General features: G+C 41.1%; 2 protein-coding genes across 7 annotated transcripts in view; one reads left to right on the top strand and one right to left on the bottom strand.

The window, feature by feature from the left end:
* The window catches only part of NEK4 (NIMA related kinase 4), a 52,725-nt gene extending 39,602 nt beyond the window's left edge, over positions 1 to 13,123 (top strand). For 3 of the 6 annotated variants that reach the window (XM_045493130.1, XM_045493135.1, XM_045493136.1), the window contains one exon: positions 8,318 to 9,338. In XM_045493130.1, coding sequence (XP_045349086.1) covers positions 8,318 to 8,410 — 93 coding nt within the window. In that variant the 3' untranslated portion in view covers positions 8,411 to 9,338. Of the gene's footprint in view, positions 1 to 1,935; positions 1,979 to 8,317; positions 9,339 to 12,593 lie in introns of those variants that run through there. The other 3 variants (XM_045493134.1, XM_045493133.1, XM_045493132.1) reach the window with 3 other exon arrangements.
* Positions 12,832 to 14,562, bottom strand: SPCS1 (signal peptidase complex subunit 1). The gene is made up of 4 exons (XM_045493142.1): positions 14,347 to 14,562; positions 13,967 to 14,026; positions 13,773 to 13,859; positions 12,832 to 13,245 (listed from the first exon to the last, which is right to left on the bottom strand). Exons 1-4 carry the CDS (start codon positions 14,560 to 14,562, stop codon positions 13,120 to 13,122), a joined length of 489 nt encoding a protein of 162 aa, XP_045349098.1. The 3' UTR covers positions 12,832 to 13,119.
* Positions 14,563 to 14,643: the final 81 nt, after the last annotated feature.

The following is a 14,643-nucleotide window of genomic DNA, read 5'->3' as shown; positions in this document are numbered from 1 at the left end:
GGCTCCAGGCTCTGAGCTGTCAGCACAGAGCCCGACGCGGGGCTCGAACACACAGACTGCGAGATCACGACCTGAGCCGAAGCCGGACACTCAACAGACTGAGCCACCCAGGCGCCCTGAGGTATAAAACTTTTTTAAGAGCCAGGAGTTCTACTAGAGAAAGAGTCAAAGCAGCCATTTACCATTATTAATTTGCAAAATTTTAGGTAAGCCAAAAGTGGGTATTATTTTATAAAGCAAAACTTTTATTGCTTTTTGTGCCTTTTTTGTCTTGCAGAAGAAGGCCTTTACTCAATTAGTGAAAGTATCAATCCATACCCACAGATGTTGGAATTCCTTTGACCTTGGCATATGAGTGAAACCTAATTGTTAGTCTTTCCTGGATAGCCTCCAGTTCCTTGATTGCCTGGGAGAGCAAGTTTGTGGTTGAAAGGATTGTTTTTAAGACATACTTCACAGGCTGATACTACTTTCAGAACTCTCTTTGACAAATTTTTTTCCCAGTAAACATCCTTTGGGTCATTTGATAAGTTTTGCCCCTCCCTAAATGAAAGGCCTGATCCTGTGTTTTAATGATCTTTTATTTCTGTGAGCTTGGTAATAGTAATTGCTTTGCTGTGTTGTAACCAAGGGCTGGAGACGGTATCTAGGAGTCAGTCCCCAGTTTATTTATTTATTTTTTTGGGAGTCTCCTTTAATAATTGATATAGTAGGCAAACTATTTTTCTGAACCCTGGTATCTACAGTCTACCATATCCAGTAATTTCCAACAACTCACATAATTGTTTACCCGTCCTGGAGTTGGTAGCACCATAGTCTCTATTTTAGTTATAATGTCCCTTTCTAGCAAGGGAGTAAGACTCTCTGGCATTATCAGGAAAGAATGAGAAAAAAAATTAGGTTTCCCCACATACATCCCAGGGGCTGAGAGAAAAATTTAGTTAGCAGTTTTCTGGAGATACCTCTAATCGTCATGCTGCGTTTGGATAGTTGGCCTGGAGTGGAAAGGAGGTCAGAAAAGGTAGCTCTGGTGTTAAGAAGGAAATCAACCAGTTTTCTTTCTGTATTTACCTGAGTTACCCGAGGCTCTGGGTTTCTGATAGACAGTTTGTTTAGGGGAGCCACCATGAAGAGCCCCAGACTCCAGTTAGTCCCTTCCAGGGACATTGGTTATCTGAGCCCTCACAGATAGAGGTCCCCGAGGGCCTTCAGATCTCCAGTGATTGTCTCCACAGAAGGGGCATGGCTTATGGGGTTTTCATTTTGGTTGTCCCCTCTGAGGACATTGTCATCATTTTAGTGCTCTGAATGGCCATATAAATGGCACTTGGTGCCAGGACCTCGGGAAGTCTGGTCTGACGTAGTACGGAAGGCCACAACTAAGGCCTCAGATTTTTTTTTTTAAGCCTCCTTTTCTGTTTTTTTGTTTTGTTTTGTTTTGTGTTTTGTTTTGTTTTGTTAATTTGGGTTGTAATATACTCAATTGGCAACTTGTAAGAGTTCCTCCAGGGTCCCTTCAAGGCCAACAGCCAATTTTTGCATTTTCTCTGAATATCTAGGGCTGATTGAGTGACAAATTTGTCCTTTCAAACCATCTCAGCCTTAGGGGTGTCAGGGGAGATAGCCATATATTTAATGAGAGCCTTCCTCAACCTCTCCAGGAATGCCATCGGGCTCTCATTTTGTGTTTGTAAAATAGTGGCTAATTTAGCATAATTTAAGGCCTAAATCTTAGATTTCCTTAGTTTTTTTTCAAAAAATCTGTCACTAAGAGTCTGATTTAACAAAAGCATTATATCTTTCCAGTTCAACTCAAAAACATACATAATGTTCTGAAAAGCCCTTATATACTTATCTGATCAGAAAATTTACCTAGATCTCCTTTTATCTGTCTTAAATCTTGTAATATAAAGGTTTTTTCTTCTGGCATTCTAGCTTCTTGTAAGGCAAACATGCCTGTGAGGAGGGCCTGGATAAGGTGAGTAGCAGAGAGCAGAATTTTGTGTGTGTGTGTGTGTGTGTGTGTGTGTGTGTGTGTGTGTGTGTGTGTATATATATATATATATATATATATATATATATATATATAATAGATTGAGGACCCAAGGAGAAGGAGGTTGAGGTGAAAGAACTCCCTTCCTCCTTCTCTAGGTCTGTTTTAGATACAGGTAAGGGGCCCTTAATTACTTCCCCCCACTGATTGCTGGACTTCAGAAAGGGTTGCCATTAAATTAGGATCCACCTTACATTGCTTACACATATCTCGATTTTTTTTCTTAAGGCCCAAAATCAATGAACATAGGGGAATTCTCCCCATTTCCCTTCACATTTGCAAAACAGGTCCAATTGTAGGATAGTATTGTCATTGATATTTCCCTTTGGGGGCCAGGTTCCCTTTTCCAATTTGTATTGGGGCCAAACCTTTGTGCAAAAGAAAATGAATCATAATGCATTCCAAAGGAGTAATGGCCTTGGTTGGGGAATTAACCATCTATAGGAAAAAGGAAGAAAGTTGTCCCTTATCTCAATTTCCTATAGCTGGCCAGGAGAAACCTCATCTCCTGTCCCTGCATTTTGGCTGGCTTTGCGGCTGGCAGCCAAAAGCCTTGCCAGTCTCACAAGGTGCTAATAGTCATTCTTACCCAGGCTTGACCCCACCTCCAAGAGCTGACCTGGTCTTTCCTGTTTTTTTCTTACCCCTCCATTTCCTGCCTGCAGGACCTTGGGGTATGGACTGTGACCAAGCAAGACTTTCCTGGTTGTTGTAGGATGCACTCATTTTATTTTGGCCCAACAGTAACTTCCATATTGATCATTGGCCATTGAGGGAGGGGGTTAAAGGGCCAAAGTCAAGGTCTATTCCCCTTTTTCAACAGTGCTCACATAAATATGTTTCAGCCGTGTGGATATCCATTTTTGGCATACAGTGGGCTAAGCGTAGTAAAATGGCTCCCACATACCTTAGTAAAAGCCCTTCATATATCACCCATCCCTCATACGGCAGAGGCATCCAGTCCTCTGCTGAACAGGAACAACAGAAATGTGGAGGATTTGGAGGCTGGCACCAAGGGTATTGCTATCATTTTCCCGGCCTTTGGGTCAAAAGAGGAGGAATTTAATCTTAACCCAATGTACTTTTAAAATCCATTTATTTTAACCTTAGTCCATCCTGACCACACATAAAATTTGTTTTTAAAGATTTTCCTTCATGAACTTTCTGCAACTTTTCTTTACATTTAGATTTTGTCCAAGCCATTTTCCTCCAAATAACCAGTCCCATTTAGAACAAAAATACTTTCTTTTACCTTCAACAAAAATGTATTTCCATTTCTTATATCTTTCTTTCATATCTCCTACTTTTCTACATACAGAGTTGCTTGTCTTATTTTTATTAGTTTTAACTACATTTAGTAGAATTTTACCTCTTAGAAACCTTAGTCTCCAGTGAAAACTAAGTAGTAACCAATTGTGAACTTTATATCTGAATGTTTTTAGATGGCAAAATTATGAATCCATTAAAGATAAAGCATGTTTTCCCATAGATCCAAATGTCCGGAGTTTCTCTGCAACAAGTCATAAGCACAAACCTACATCTAGTAATTAGTGCTTTAGCCTCATCTCTTTAGATATCCAATGAATTCAGTCTCAATTTATCATGCAAGCCAAACTTTAACGTTTTAGGTTACCAAAGACTTTGAAAGCTATCTTAATAATTACCCGTGAAAGCTTTGAGACAGACAAAACTAACCATCATTTTAAGTCACCTTTTTGCTGACAAATTGCAACAGAGATAAAAGAGCTTATTTGACCTTTAGAAAACAGTTTTATATGTTTAATGCTGATAACTCTAAAGACATGTCTATTTTAAACCAAAAAACTTAAATCCATTTAAATACCAAATGTGTTCCATCTGTGTCCATTTAAAAGTTAATCAATTTGTTCCCCCTTGTCTATTTGTATCTGGGGCACCAGTGGGGAAATCTGAAGTGGGTGGCCTTCACTCCACAACCTCTAGGGTGGGAGGAGGAGCTGATGGTGCCTGAGGCATTGAGGAGCCAGTTATGCCGGCCACCCCCAAAGTGGTACAGAAAAGAAGGCGGGGGAGGGAAGGCAGAAGAGGAGAGGTGCCAGCAAAAGGCAGAGAAAGAGAATTCCCAGTTTTAACTCTTGTCGGCTCAGACAGAGGAGCAGACTCCAGGTTTGTTTTGTTTTGTTTTGTTTTGTTTTGTTTTGTTTTGTTTTGTTTTGTTTTGTTTTCCACCAGTGGAATTGGGCAGTCCGTGTCAGTCTGGAGAAGACAGGGAATTTCCCTGAAACAAAAGGAGTTTCGGCAGCTGCTTGGGAATATTCCTTAAAGTCCCTGTTCTGAGGTAGAATAACCAGAGACGGTTGGCTCTAATTATCATAGTCATTAACCCAGGAAATGAATGAGAGACAAGTCCCCACACACAGTCACACGGCAACTCCACAATCTGCTACCCAGTGCCTTAGAGTTGCAGCTTCGTTCCTCACCCCTTGTGGAACTACTAGGGCAACTCTGGGAGGTGATCAGGCTCCCCTTCTGCCTCTTGGGGGCACGTGTGCCAAAACGAACCCAGGTTCTTACCAGTCTGCTGGGTGGCACTCCCTGAGCTGGTGTCTGGGCCTCACGAGTTCCATTGGGGCACACGGGGTCCTCGCCCCGGCATGCTGGGAGGGCTAATCTCCTGCAGATCAAGCGGTCTGCTGGCACCAGGCAAGGCTGCCTCTCCTGGCATTCCGAGGTTCATATCCCTGGTGGCAAAAGAGGAGGAAATGAACTGTCTCTGAATCCTGGACAAGCCCCCAAGTAATGTAGCAGGATTCTTGCACAGAGTCGTGACACCAAGGCTTTTCTTTCCAGGAAGCAACTTTATTCCTGCCAGCACCACTCAGTTGGGTTCCCAAAGAACTGAGCCCCGAATGCCACATGCTGTAGGTTTTTATATATTTTTTGCTTCCTTGTCTCCCATATATGGTAACACACAAACATGTAGTCTGATTAAGTGGTCTCATGTTACAAGATTGTGAGGGATGTTGTCACATACGCATATAGCCAGGTTACCTTGAGGTTTTTTTCTTTCCTGAGGGAAGGGACCCTACCACACTCTATTCTGTCCCATTGATCTGAGTGTCTGTTTTTGTGCCAGTACCATACTGTGTCTTGATGATTACAGTTTTGTAATACAGCTTGAAGTCCGGGATTGTCATGCCTGCAGCTTTGGTTTTCTTTTTCAAGATTTGGCTTTGGCTATTTGGGGTCTTTTCTGGTTCCATACAAGTTTTAGGATTGTTTGTTCTAGCTCTGTGAAGATTGCTGGTGTTATTTGATAGGGATTGCTCAGCCATTATTTCTTTAAGTAATTTTTCTGCTCCTTTCTCGCTCTTCTCCTTCTGATGGTCCCATTATACATGTGTTGGTGTGTTGAGTGAAGTCCCACTTTTCTCTGAAGTGATATTCACTTCATTTTCTTTTCTCCCTGTTCTTTGATTATATAATTAAAGAATTATATATTGATCTATCAATCTATAAGGTGAATTATATATTGATATTATGTATTGATTATCAATTATATATTGATCTATCTCCAGCCTGCTTACTTTTCTTTCTGCCAGTTCAAATAAACTGTTGAGCCCCTCTTGAGTTTTTCATTTGTCATTATACTTTTCCATTCCAGAATTTCCACTTAGCTCTTCTTACAACTACTTTAATCATAGTTTTCTTTAGTTCTGTGAACATGTTTCTGATGATATCTTTGCTTGTTAACTCTAGTATCTGGTTACTCTCCCAGGTAGTGCCTCTCTTGCCTTCTTTTTTCCCCCAGTGTATGTGTCTTATAACTGTCTATTGAAAACTGGACATTTCAGAAAGTATATTGTACAAGTCTGGGCACTGGCCTCCCCAGGGAGGAGAGTTGCTATTATTATTTGCTTCTTTAGTGATTGGCTGAATTTTTTAGTAAAGTCTATTTTATCCCTTCTTCATGTCTCCACAATGTAAATCTGATGTTGCCTCTCAGCTGGCAAGGCCTTGGTTGTATCCACAGCCACCTCGGGACGATGGTGGGTTTTGCAGAACTCTTTTGACTCTCCCTTGTCCTTCCCTTAGGTGTTAAGGTTTTTTAGTTGCTAATTGATGGCTCTCCTGTTTCCAACAATGTCCTGGGGCACACATTGCTCCACAAACTGATCCAGTAAAATTTGGGATTCTTTGAAGGGATAGTTCCCAGGGTCAGTGTTTGAAATTTGTTTTGACCCCAGGGTGGGGGGCGGGGTGGAGGTGGGGGAGGGTTCCTCCCAGCTTCATAGTTGTCTCCATCAAAGTAGGCTGCCCACAGTTTAGCCTATACACCCAGTGACTCTACCAGTCTCCTCCTAGTTGCCATTCACCACTACTTCCAGTTTTTGAGAGCACTTGTAGGCTTGAGTTTTTCCACTCTGTTCTAAATGAGGTCAGTCCATTAAGGAAAAGTTTTGGTGCTGTTTTAGGTCTTGCTTCTCACCCCAGGAAAAATCTCTGAACACAGCTGGGAGCAAAGACAATAGCATACTTGTCTATGAGTGATACCCCTACTTTAGAAGCTCAGTGGCGGGGAGGGCTGGTCTTCTTGGCATGCTTCACCTGAGCATGGGATTTTCACTTTATGGTCTGGGGCAAAGGTGATTGGGGCCCCAGTATTTTCATTGGCCTTGCTCCCAAGGTACAGCCTCCATCCTACAAGTCTAACCTGGTATAAAAAGGAAATTCCCACATCTTGGCTGCACTCTCTCAAAATGTATCCTTAACCACAGATGTGGGGGGGGGGCAGGATGAGATATGATGTCCTGCCCCTCCCAGGAAGATTGCCTTTGGACTAGGAGCTGATGGAAAGGGAACCCTGTGTTGTTGGCTACAGTTTGGTGTAGAGTTTTTGTCTCACTCAGCTGGGACTGGGGAGGGAGGCCTTTGATCTTAGCTTAGATACCACCCGCTCTCACTGTTCTTAATGGGTTTTAGTAGATTTTCTTGAGAAAAAAAAACAAAGTGTCTTTATTTGCTGTATGCCCACAAGACCGCTTCCAGAGACTTTAAATGGTTAGTTTAGAAAATAATTTTCACCAGTTTCAGTGAGGAGGGGGGTCTTCAGAGCTCCTCAAGCCATCATGCCAGATGTGGAACCAATTGGGATTGTATTTGTTATGTCTCATCTAATCTGGGACAGTTAGGACATTTTTGAAGAGTATCGGCCATGTTTTATAAAATGACCCTCCATATGGATTTGATGTGTTTCCTGTTAAATAGATTCAGATTCTGTATTTTTGGCAGGAATACCACAAAAGTGATATGGTGTCCTTCTCTGTGCACTGGATAGGAGGTGTGTGACATCTGTTTAACATATTGTTAGGTGTTATTTTAATTCCAGGCATATATTGAGTGTCACATTGTATGTATTTTTTTATTATTAGATTGAAATTTCTGTTTTAATTGGCTATTTGTATTAATTTGTAAATGCCTTTGCTGAATTATCTATGGGATTGATTTTGTTGTTTTACTAATTCTAATGTTCTAATACGTGTTTTACTGGTTCTAAGAGCTCTATTTTTTTTTTTTTTAATAGGGAAACTCTATGCTGTTTAAAGTTTGATTTCTTGAGAGAGAGTGGGGGAGAGGGACAGAGAGAGAGGGAGAGAGAGAATTCCAAGCAGGCTCCACACTGTCAATGCAGAGCTCAACACAGGGCTCAATCCCACAAACTATGAGATCATGAGCTAAGGTGAAACCAAGAGTCAGATGCTTAACGGACTGAGCCACCTAGGCACCCCCAAGGGCTCTATATTATATTAATGGTATTAATTCTTTGGCATGTATTTGCAAATTTTCCCCAGTGTATTGTTTGTTCTTTAACATCTCATGACAATTTTTTGACATCTTGAAGTTTCAAATGTTTTTTAAATGATAGCATTTTCCCATGTGGTTTCCACCTCTGGTATCATGCTTAGAAAAGTCCTTCTTGGGACACCTGGGTGGCTTGGTCGGTTGGGCCGCTGACTTCAGCTCAGGTCACGATCTCAGTTTGTGAGTTCAAGGCCCGTGTTGGGCTCTGTGCTGACAGCTTGGAGCCTGGAGCCAGCTTCTGATTCTGTGTCTCCCTCTCTCTCCCCCTCCACCACTCACGCTCTCTCTCTCAAAAATAAACATTAAAAAAATTTTTTTTTTTAAAGAAAAGCCCTTCTCTTTTTTCTTGAAAAGCCTTTCTTCTAAAATTGCAAAAAATATTTTTTCTACTACATACTGATTTTCTTTTTGTTTCTCCACTAGGTACGTTTGCAGGAGCACATGGGTGAAAAATACACAACTTACAGTGTGAAAGCTCGCCAGCTGAAATTTTTTGAAGAAAATGTGAATTTTTGATAATTTATTCTAATCTGCCAGAACTAAAGACCTATTTTCAAAGGTTTTTGGCTTAAACAGAAACAAACCCATAATAATGGCTGGAGGCCATTCAACATGCTTATATCTTTTTTTTTAACTGGGGAAAAAATGGGATGGAACAGAGTAAAATGAAGCAATGTCATAAAACAAAGGAAAAAAAATCTGTGGCTAATCTTACTCTTGATGAGGAAAATCTGTTATAAGACTTTTGTTTGGTTACTGTTTACTGAGCCTTAAACCACCAACTTTATATTTAGAATTTTATTTTTCTAAGGTACTAATTAGTTTGATATGTAAGGGCCATAAAATATTGGATTGGAAGTTTTATATTGCACTATAGTGATAAAATAGGATAAATAAGTGACATAATATGTCTAGTGATGCGAGTTGTCATTGTTAATAACCTTAGGTAGTAGTTGAAAAATTATTTTTTTAAGAAAATCAATTCATGATTCTGGGAGTAGATATAAAGAATATGTAGTATCTAGTAATTGAGCAGTTCCTTTTTTATATATTGATGGGTGTTTAATAAACCTTTTATTTTCATTTAATATGAACCTCATTTAGGATATGCAAGAATTGAAACTAAGAAATAATTTGGCTTTGTAAATCCATGTTTCTGCTGGCTTTTTTTTAGAGTAACTTTTCATCAGTGAAAACATTTCTAAAACACGAATTCCTTTTCCAGTTAAGCAATTTGTAAGTGAAGTCCAGCTCCTTTTAGTTATGTTGGACATACTTACCTCCTGAAGTTTGTCTTTTTGTCTGTCAAATTATTGGTTGTCTTCCCATGTTGTAAATGTATGACTGTATATCACATATTTTATTAGTTGTTTAATGAGGAGTAATTCCCATGTGGGAAATAAGTTGTTTTTATAAAATAAAAATCTTGATTAGTAAATTTTCACTTTTGTATTCAAGGGACTTTAAAAATGAATGCTGTTCCGGAAACGTTTTCACTTTTTATAATATAAAGTGTTATCTTACCTTCTTTGAAAATTACACACACATAAAATACTCTAATGAAATGTTCCCTTTGTAGCCACTTAACAGATTTTTAGTTTTTACTCTGTGTCAGGTGCTCTGGCAGGAGCTGGGGATATGGTGGTGAGGAAAACACTTACTCCCTGTCCTTAAGGTGCTCATAGCCTGGTTTCTGAGATCTCTTATTTTCACTTTGAAGGGTTTGTTAGAACTCGACAGTAAAACCATCTCATCCCAGTCCCAGTCTGAGGCAAATCCTTGGCAAACTGTGGGTGGGTCTTTCTGAACTATTCACTGTTTCTTGCATGTTTTATGAATACATCTTTCTGGAGAGACATCAGTTTTAGTTAAGTTTTCTAAATTTGTATAATGTACATATTTTCTTAGAATTAAAAAATTCTCCCCCATATGTTATTATTCCCATTCTGTATAGTTTTGTCTAAACATTAATTTTGGTTTTCATCCCAGTATCTTTTGGTTACTCTCTGGTTTTTGAGTGCTTAATCACTTTTTATCTTTCTTAAATATAAAACACCTTTAACAGTATGAATTTTCTTCTCATTATACCTTTGACCATATTTCAGACTTTGATATACTTTTGACAGTTTGTAAATAGCCAGTAATTGTTTTCTCCTTAAGAAATATTCCTTAATTGGGGCGCCTCGGTGGCGCAGTCGGTTAAGCGTCCAACTTCAGCCAGGTCACGATCTCGCGGTCCGTGAATTCAAGCCCCGCGTCAGGCTCTGGGCTGATGGCTCAGAGCCTGGAGCCTGTTTCCGATTCTGTGTTTCCCTCTCTCTCTGCCCCTCCCCCGTTCATGCTCTGTCTCTCTCTGTCCCAAAAATAAATAAACGTTGAAAAAAAAAAATTAAAAAAAAAAAAAAAAAAAGAAATATTCCTTAATTTCCATATACATATTTTCTCATTACCCCCAAAAAGCAGTCCTATGAAAACTTTGGTAAGCTGAAATGGTGAAAAACAGAGTATCTCCCACTCTCTGAAAGTTCTTCACACTTAAGACCTACAGTAGTACCTGTTTTTGCTGAAAGAAATCTGAAGAGGATTTTTGCTTTTATGAAAAAAGCCATTGCTGTAGTAACGTAAGACTTTCAGAAAAGTGAAGTGGCGTGAAACGAGCTTTTGGAAAGTAGGGGATACATGTATTTAGAAAGCCAAAAAAATTCGGGACATCTGGGTGTCTCAGTCGGTTAAGTGTCCGACTCATGATCTCAGTCAGTAGTGAGACCAAACCCCACATCGGGCTCTGCACGGAGCGTGGAGCCTGCTTACGATTCTCTCCTTCCCTCTCCTGCTGCCCCTTCCCTGCTGGTGCTCACTCACGTGCTCTCTGTCTGGGGGGGCGGGAGTCATTGCAGTGTGGTTACTGAATATGACCTGCGTTAACTTTTACTTCTTGGGATTGTTCTTCCTTGTGGCTCAGTAGATGAGCCAGTAGAGGAAACAGTCCAATGGCCATTTAGTAAAGATTGTTATGCACAAACACAATCACTTGCCTTTCTCTATTATTCAAACCTGTAGAAGACCTGATCAGTAGTTTTGTGATGATGGAAATGTTCTGTATCTGTATTCTGTGATAAGGTAGCCACTGGTCATATATGGCTTTTGAGCTCTTGAAATGTAGCTAGTTTGAAGGACTCCATTTTTAATTTTAGTTTTAATTAAACTTAAGTAGACCAGGTGACTAATGGCAATGCACCTCTGAATCATTCATTAACTATTTACTGAGCACCTACAATGTCTCCCCAACTCTTAGAAGTACTGGGCAAACAGCAGTAAGCAAACAAGATCCCTGTTCCCTCCCATGGAGCTTACATTCTGTGGAGGGGGGGGTGGCAACAATGAAAAATATGTAATGTGAGATATATCAGTGCATAGAGGATGGGGCATACCACTTTATTTTGACAGGGCAGTAGGAGATTTTTTTTTTTTTTTCAACATTTATTTATTTTTGGGACAGAGAGAGACAGAGCATGAATGGGGGAGGGGCAGAGAGAGAGGGAGACACAGAATCGGAAACAGGCTCCAGGCTCTGAGCCATCAGCCCAGAGCCCGACGCGGGGCTCGAACTCACGGACCGCGAGATCGTGACCTGGCTGAAGTCGGGCGCTTAACCGACTGCGCCACCCAGGCGCCCCGGAGATGTTTGTTTATAGTCCCATCCGAGTAGAGACTTGAATGAAAGTAAAGAACAAGTCCTGTGTATCTGAGGGGAAATGTTCCAAGTATAGAGAACAAGTGCAAAAGTCTTCCCTTTCAATATATGCCCACTTATCGACCAAAATCTGAAAGGTAGTATTGGTCTCCTATCCAGTGGTAGCGTTGCCAAACTCTTACGTATGTAAAATTCTTTCTCTATACATTTCATGTCTTATTTAATGTATAATGATTCAGAACAGCACATTTTGGCAGCTCCAGATGTCCCTCCTTGCCGCATTTCTGATGTTAAGTATGACTTTCTAATTACCTCTCCTTTCTGCTTGCATCCACCTAAGATATCCTTTTCCCTGTTTTCAACCTTTGGGTGTCATCTGGAAAATAGGAGGTAACTTCATTTTTCTTAAGTTTATTTGAGATGGAGAGAGCCTATGCATGCGGGAGGGGCAGAGAATCCCAAGCAGGCTCCATGCTGTCAGCACGGAGCCAGCCCAACTTGGGGCTCAAGCCCGTGAACTGTGAGATCATGAGCTGAACTGAAACCAAGAGTCGTTCACCCAGGCACCCCAAGGTAACTTGATTTTTAACACTATTTGGGAGCTCCTAACTTTTAAATAACATTAATTACTCTTATTTATATGCTTAGTCTTATTTATGTGATCTTAATTTTCTTTTTTTTTTCTTTAAGCTTTCCTGACTTTTGTTTATTAAGGTCATTGTTCTCATTTTTTAAACATGTATTTTATCAAGTCCTATATCCTGGTACTGAGAAATAGAATATTACCTACAATAACTCTCCCACTTCCATTCTGTACACAAAACCTTTAGAATATTTTTCTGTTCAGTCCTCTGGAAAATTTAAAAAGAATTTAGTTTTTATAGGTTTCCACTTTGCTCCACCTCAAGTAAAGGATGGATTGAAATTTTTCTGCTTAACAACACCCTTATTTTAGTGGTACCAAACTATGACCGTCCCACAAATTTACACTAAATTTTTTCACAGGCACTTACTGTTGTCAAGAAAGACATGTATTAGGAACTTACAGCTACAGAAAATAGAAATGGTGCTCAGTGATGTTTTCAGAACCACAAACTTCTAACTCTGGCATTTACTGGTAGGTTCGCTTGCACAACAATGGACAAAAGAGTCTTTAGACATAGACTGGTGTTGAGTTTTAACTGAAAACCTTAAAACGATTTAACCACTCATAATGAATTATAAAACTCTGACAGTCAAATTGTACTTTTATGAGGCATTTATTCATTATTTTTGTAGACCTGAAAGAAACTTTGCATACTTGTGTTTTCTGCTCTCATTTCAGATAAAGATTATGAAGAGAAGGTCTGAAATAATTATAAGTCAAAAGCCAACGGAGTTAGAAATGAAATATAAAGACAACAAAATGTATACACAGCTGTGCTGGAGGAGCAGCGATGGGTTTCAACTCACGTTTTGGATACGAAAACAATTTAGCTCATCTCATACAAAACGAAAGCAGGTGCAACAGTAAAGCTGAATCATGAAAACCCTAATTATTTTTAGCATGCCTCTTAACTTTTCTTTCCCCTGGTTTCTTGTCTTCGGAGCCTGAATCTTGAACAGGTAACCACTTGAGGGGATGCCGGCGATAAATGGGCCATGGAGGAAGTGTCAACTGAGCCAGAACAGAGGAAATCCATCAATATTAAACATCAAAAGTTTAAAAGAGCATTACGTGTAATATTCCCAAATAAGTCCTCTATGCTTCTAAAGGTAAAAAACAACAGCAAAACTGACATTCCAGTGAAAACTCATCCACCCAGATAAGATATTTAAGAATTGCAAACAAGCCTCACCATTTACACATAAGGCTTTAGGAGCTAAAAAGTGAGGAGAGCGCTTTGTGCAGACCCTAAGAAATTCCTGCGCATTGTGAAGACCCTAAGAAGTTTTGACCTTAAGATTACTGCTTGGAGCAGCTGCTGTTAAGAAATGAACTGTATCCTTTTATGCAGCTTACTTTATCTGCCACTTATTTGGTATTCTACTTTTCCAATGATAGACAGCAAGGTGAAACACTGATGGCAAAAAGAGGAGGTTTTGAAAAGCTGGTGCTGGTTCTCACTACCAGCTCCAACCAAACCAACCCAATTTAGAAAACTTAACTTGCCACTAACATCCAAATACCCACAATCTTCTTACCAAACACGAAAAAGCAAATCCGGCCATAACTATGTACACAGTCCACCCGAACTGTTCAGCCACGTACCCGTAGATAAATCCAACTATCTGGAGACAAACGAAGTACATTAAATACAATCAAACTGGTTGGGGGGGGGGGGGGGGGTTGGGGGAGGGGGAGAAGAAAAAGAATACTATGCAAAAACAATACTTACTGCAGAAAAAAGAATAATTCCCTGAAACATCTGTTCAGCTAGCTTCTGCCCCTTGTAATCCTAGAAGCGAAGGAGAGCAAAGTAGGAATTGGTTCCACCACCGAATAGGTGGTTCCTGCCCTGGCCTCACAGCTTCGGCACCGGGCAACCTCGGCATCAGGGGCCTCCCCAAGGACCGGACAAGAAATGAAATTCTAGGTTTTCCGTAGACCTGAAGCATCCTAACGGCGCATGGGCAGGGGGCTCCTCGCGGGCGAAGAGAGATGGGGACCCGGGAAGCACAATTCAGGGAAGAGACAAGGGCCGCCGGAGCTGCCAGCTCCAGAGAAGCGTGCGGGGTGGGGGGTGGGGGGGGGTGGGTCTTGGGGTCGAGCCCTCACCATTTGCGTGGGCAGCGAGCTCAGATGCTCCAGCATGACTAGCTGAGAAAGCTGGCGGCAGAGCGAAGGCAGGTGCGACTCAGGGATCGTAGGCGCCGGGGTCGGGTTCCAAGTGCAGGACCGCGGGCCCGCAGAGCCGGGCAATAAGAGGGCCGCGGCCCCGGAAGCGGATGTCTCCCACAGACCCGAACGGCCCGAGGCTCCGCCCTGCACCATCGCTAGGCGACCTGCGCTTTCGGAGCCGGCTGTAGCCCGGCGCACTGCCCGCGAGGGCTGAGGTGGCGACGGTGGCTGTCG

Source organism: Leopardus geoffroyi, chromosome A2 (genome assembly GCF_018350155.1).
Source record: "Leopardus geoffroyi isolate Oge1 chromosome A2, O.geoffroyi_Oge1_pat1.0, whole genome shotgun sequence".
NCBI lineage: Eukaryota > Metazoa > Chordata > Mammalia > Carnivora > Felidae > Leopardus > Leopardus geoffroyi.
The sequence above is the reverse complement of the archived record's forward strand: the minus strand, read 5'-3'. Positions and strand labels throughout refer to the sequence as shown.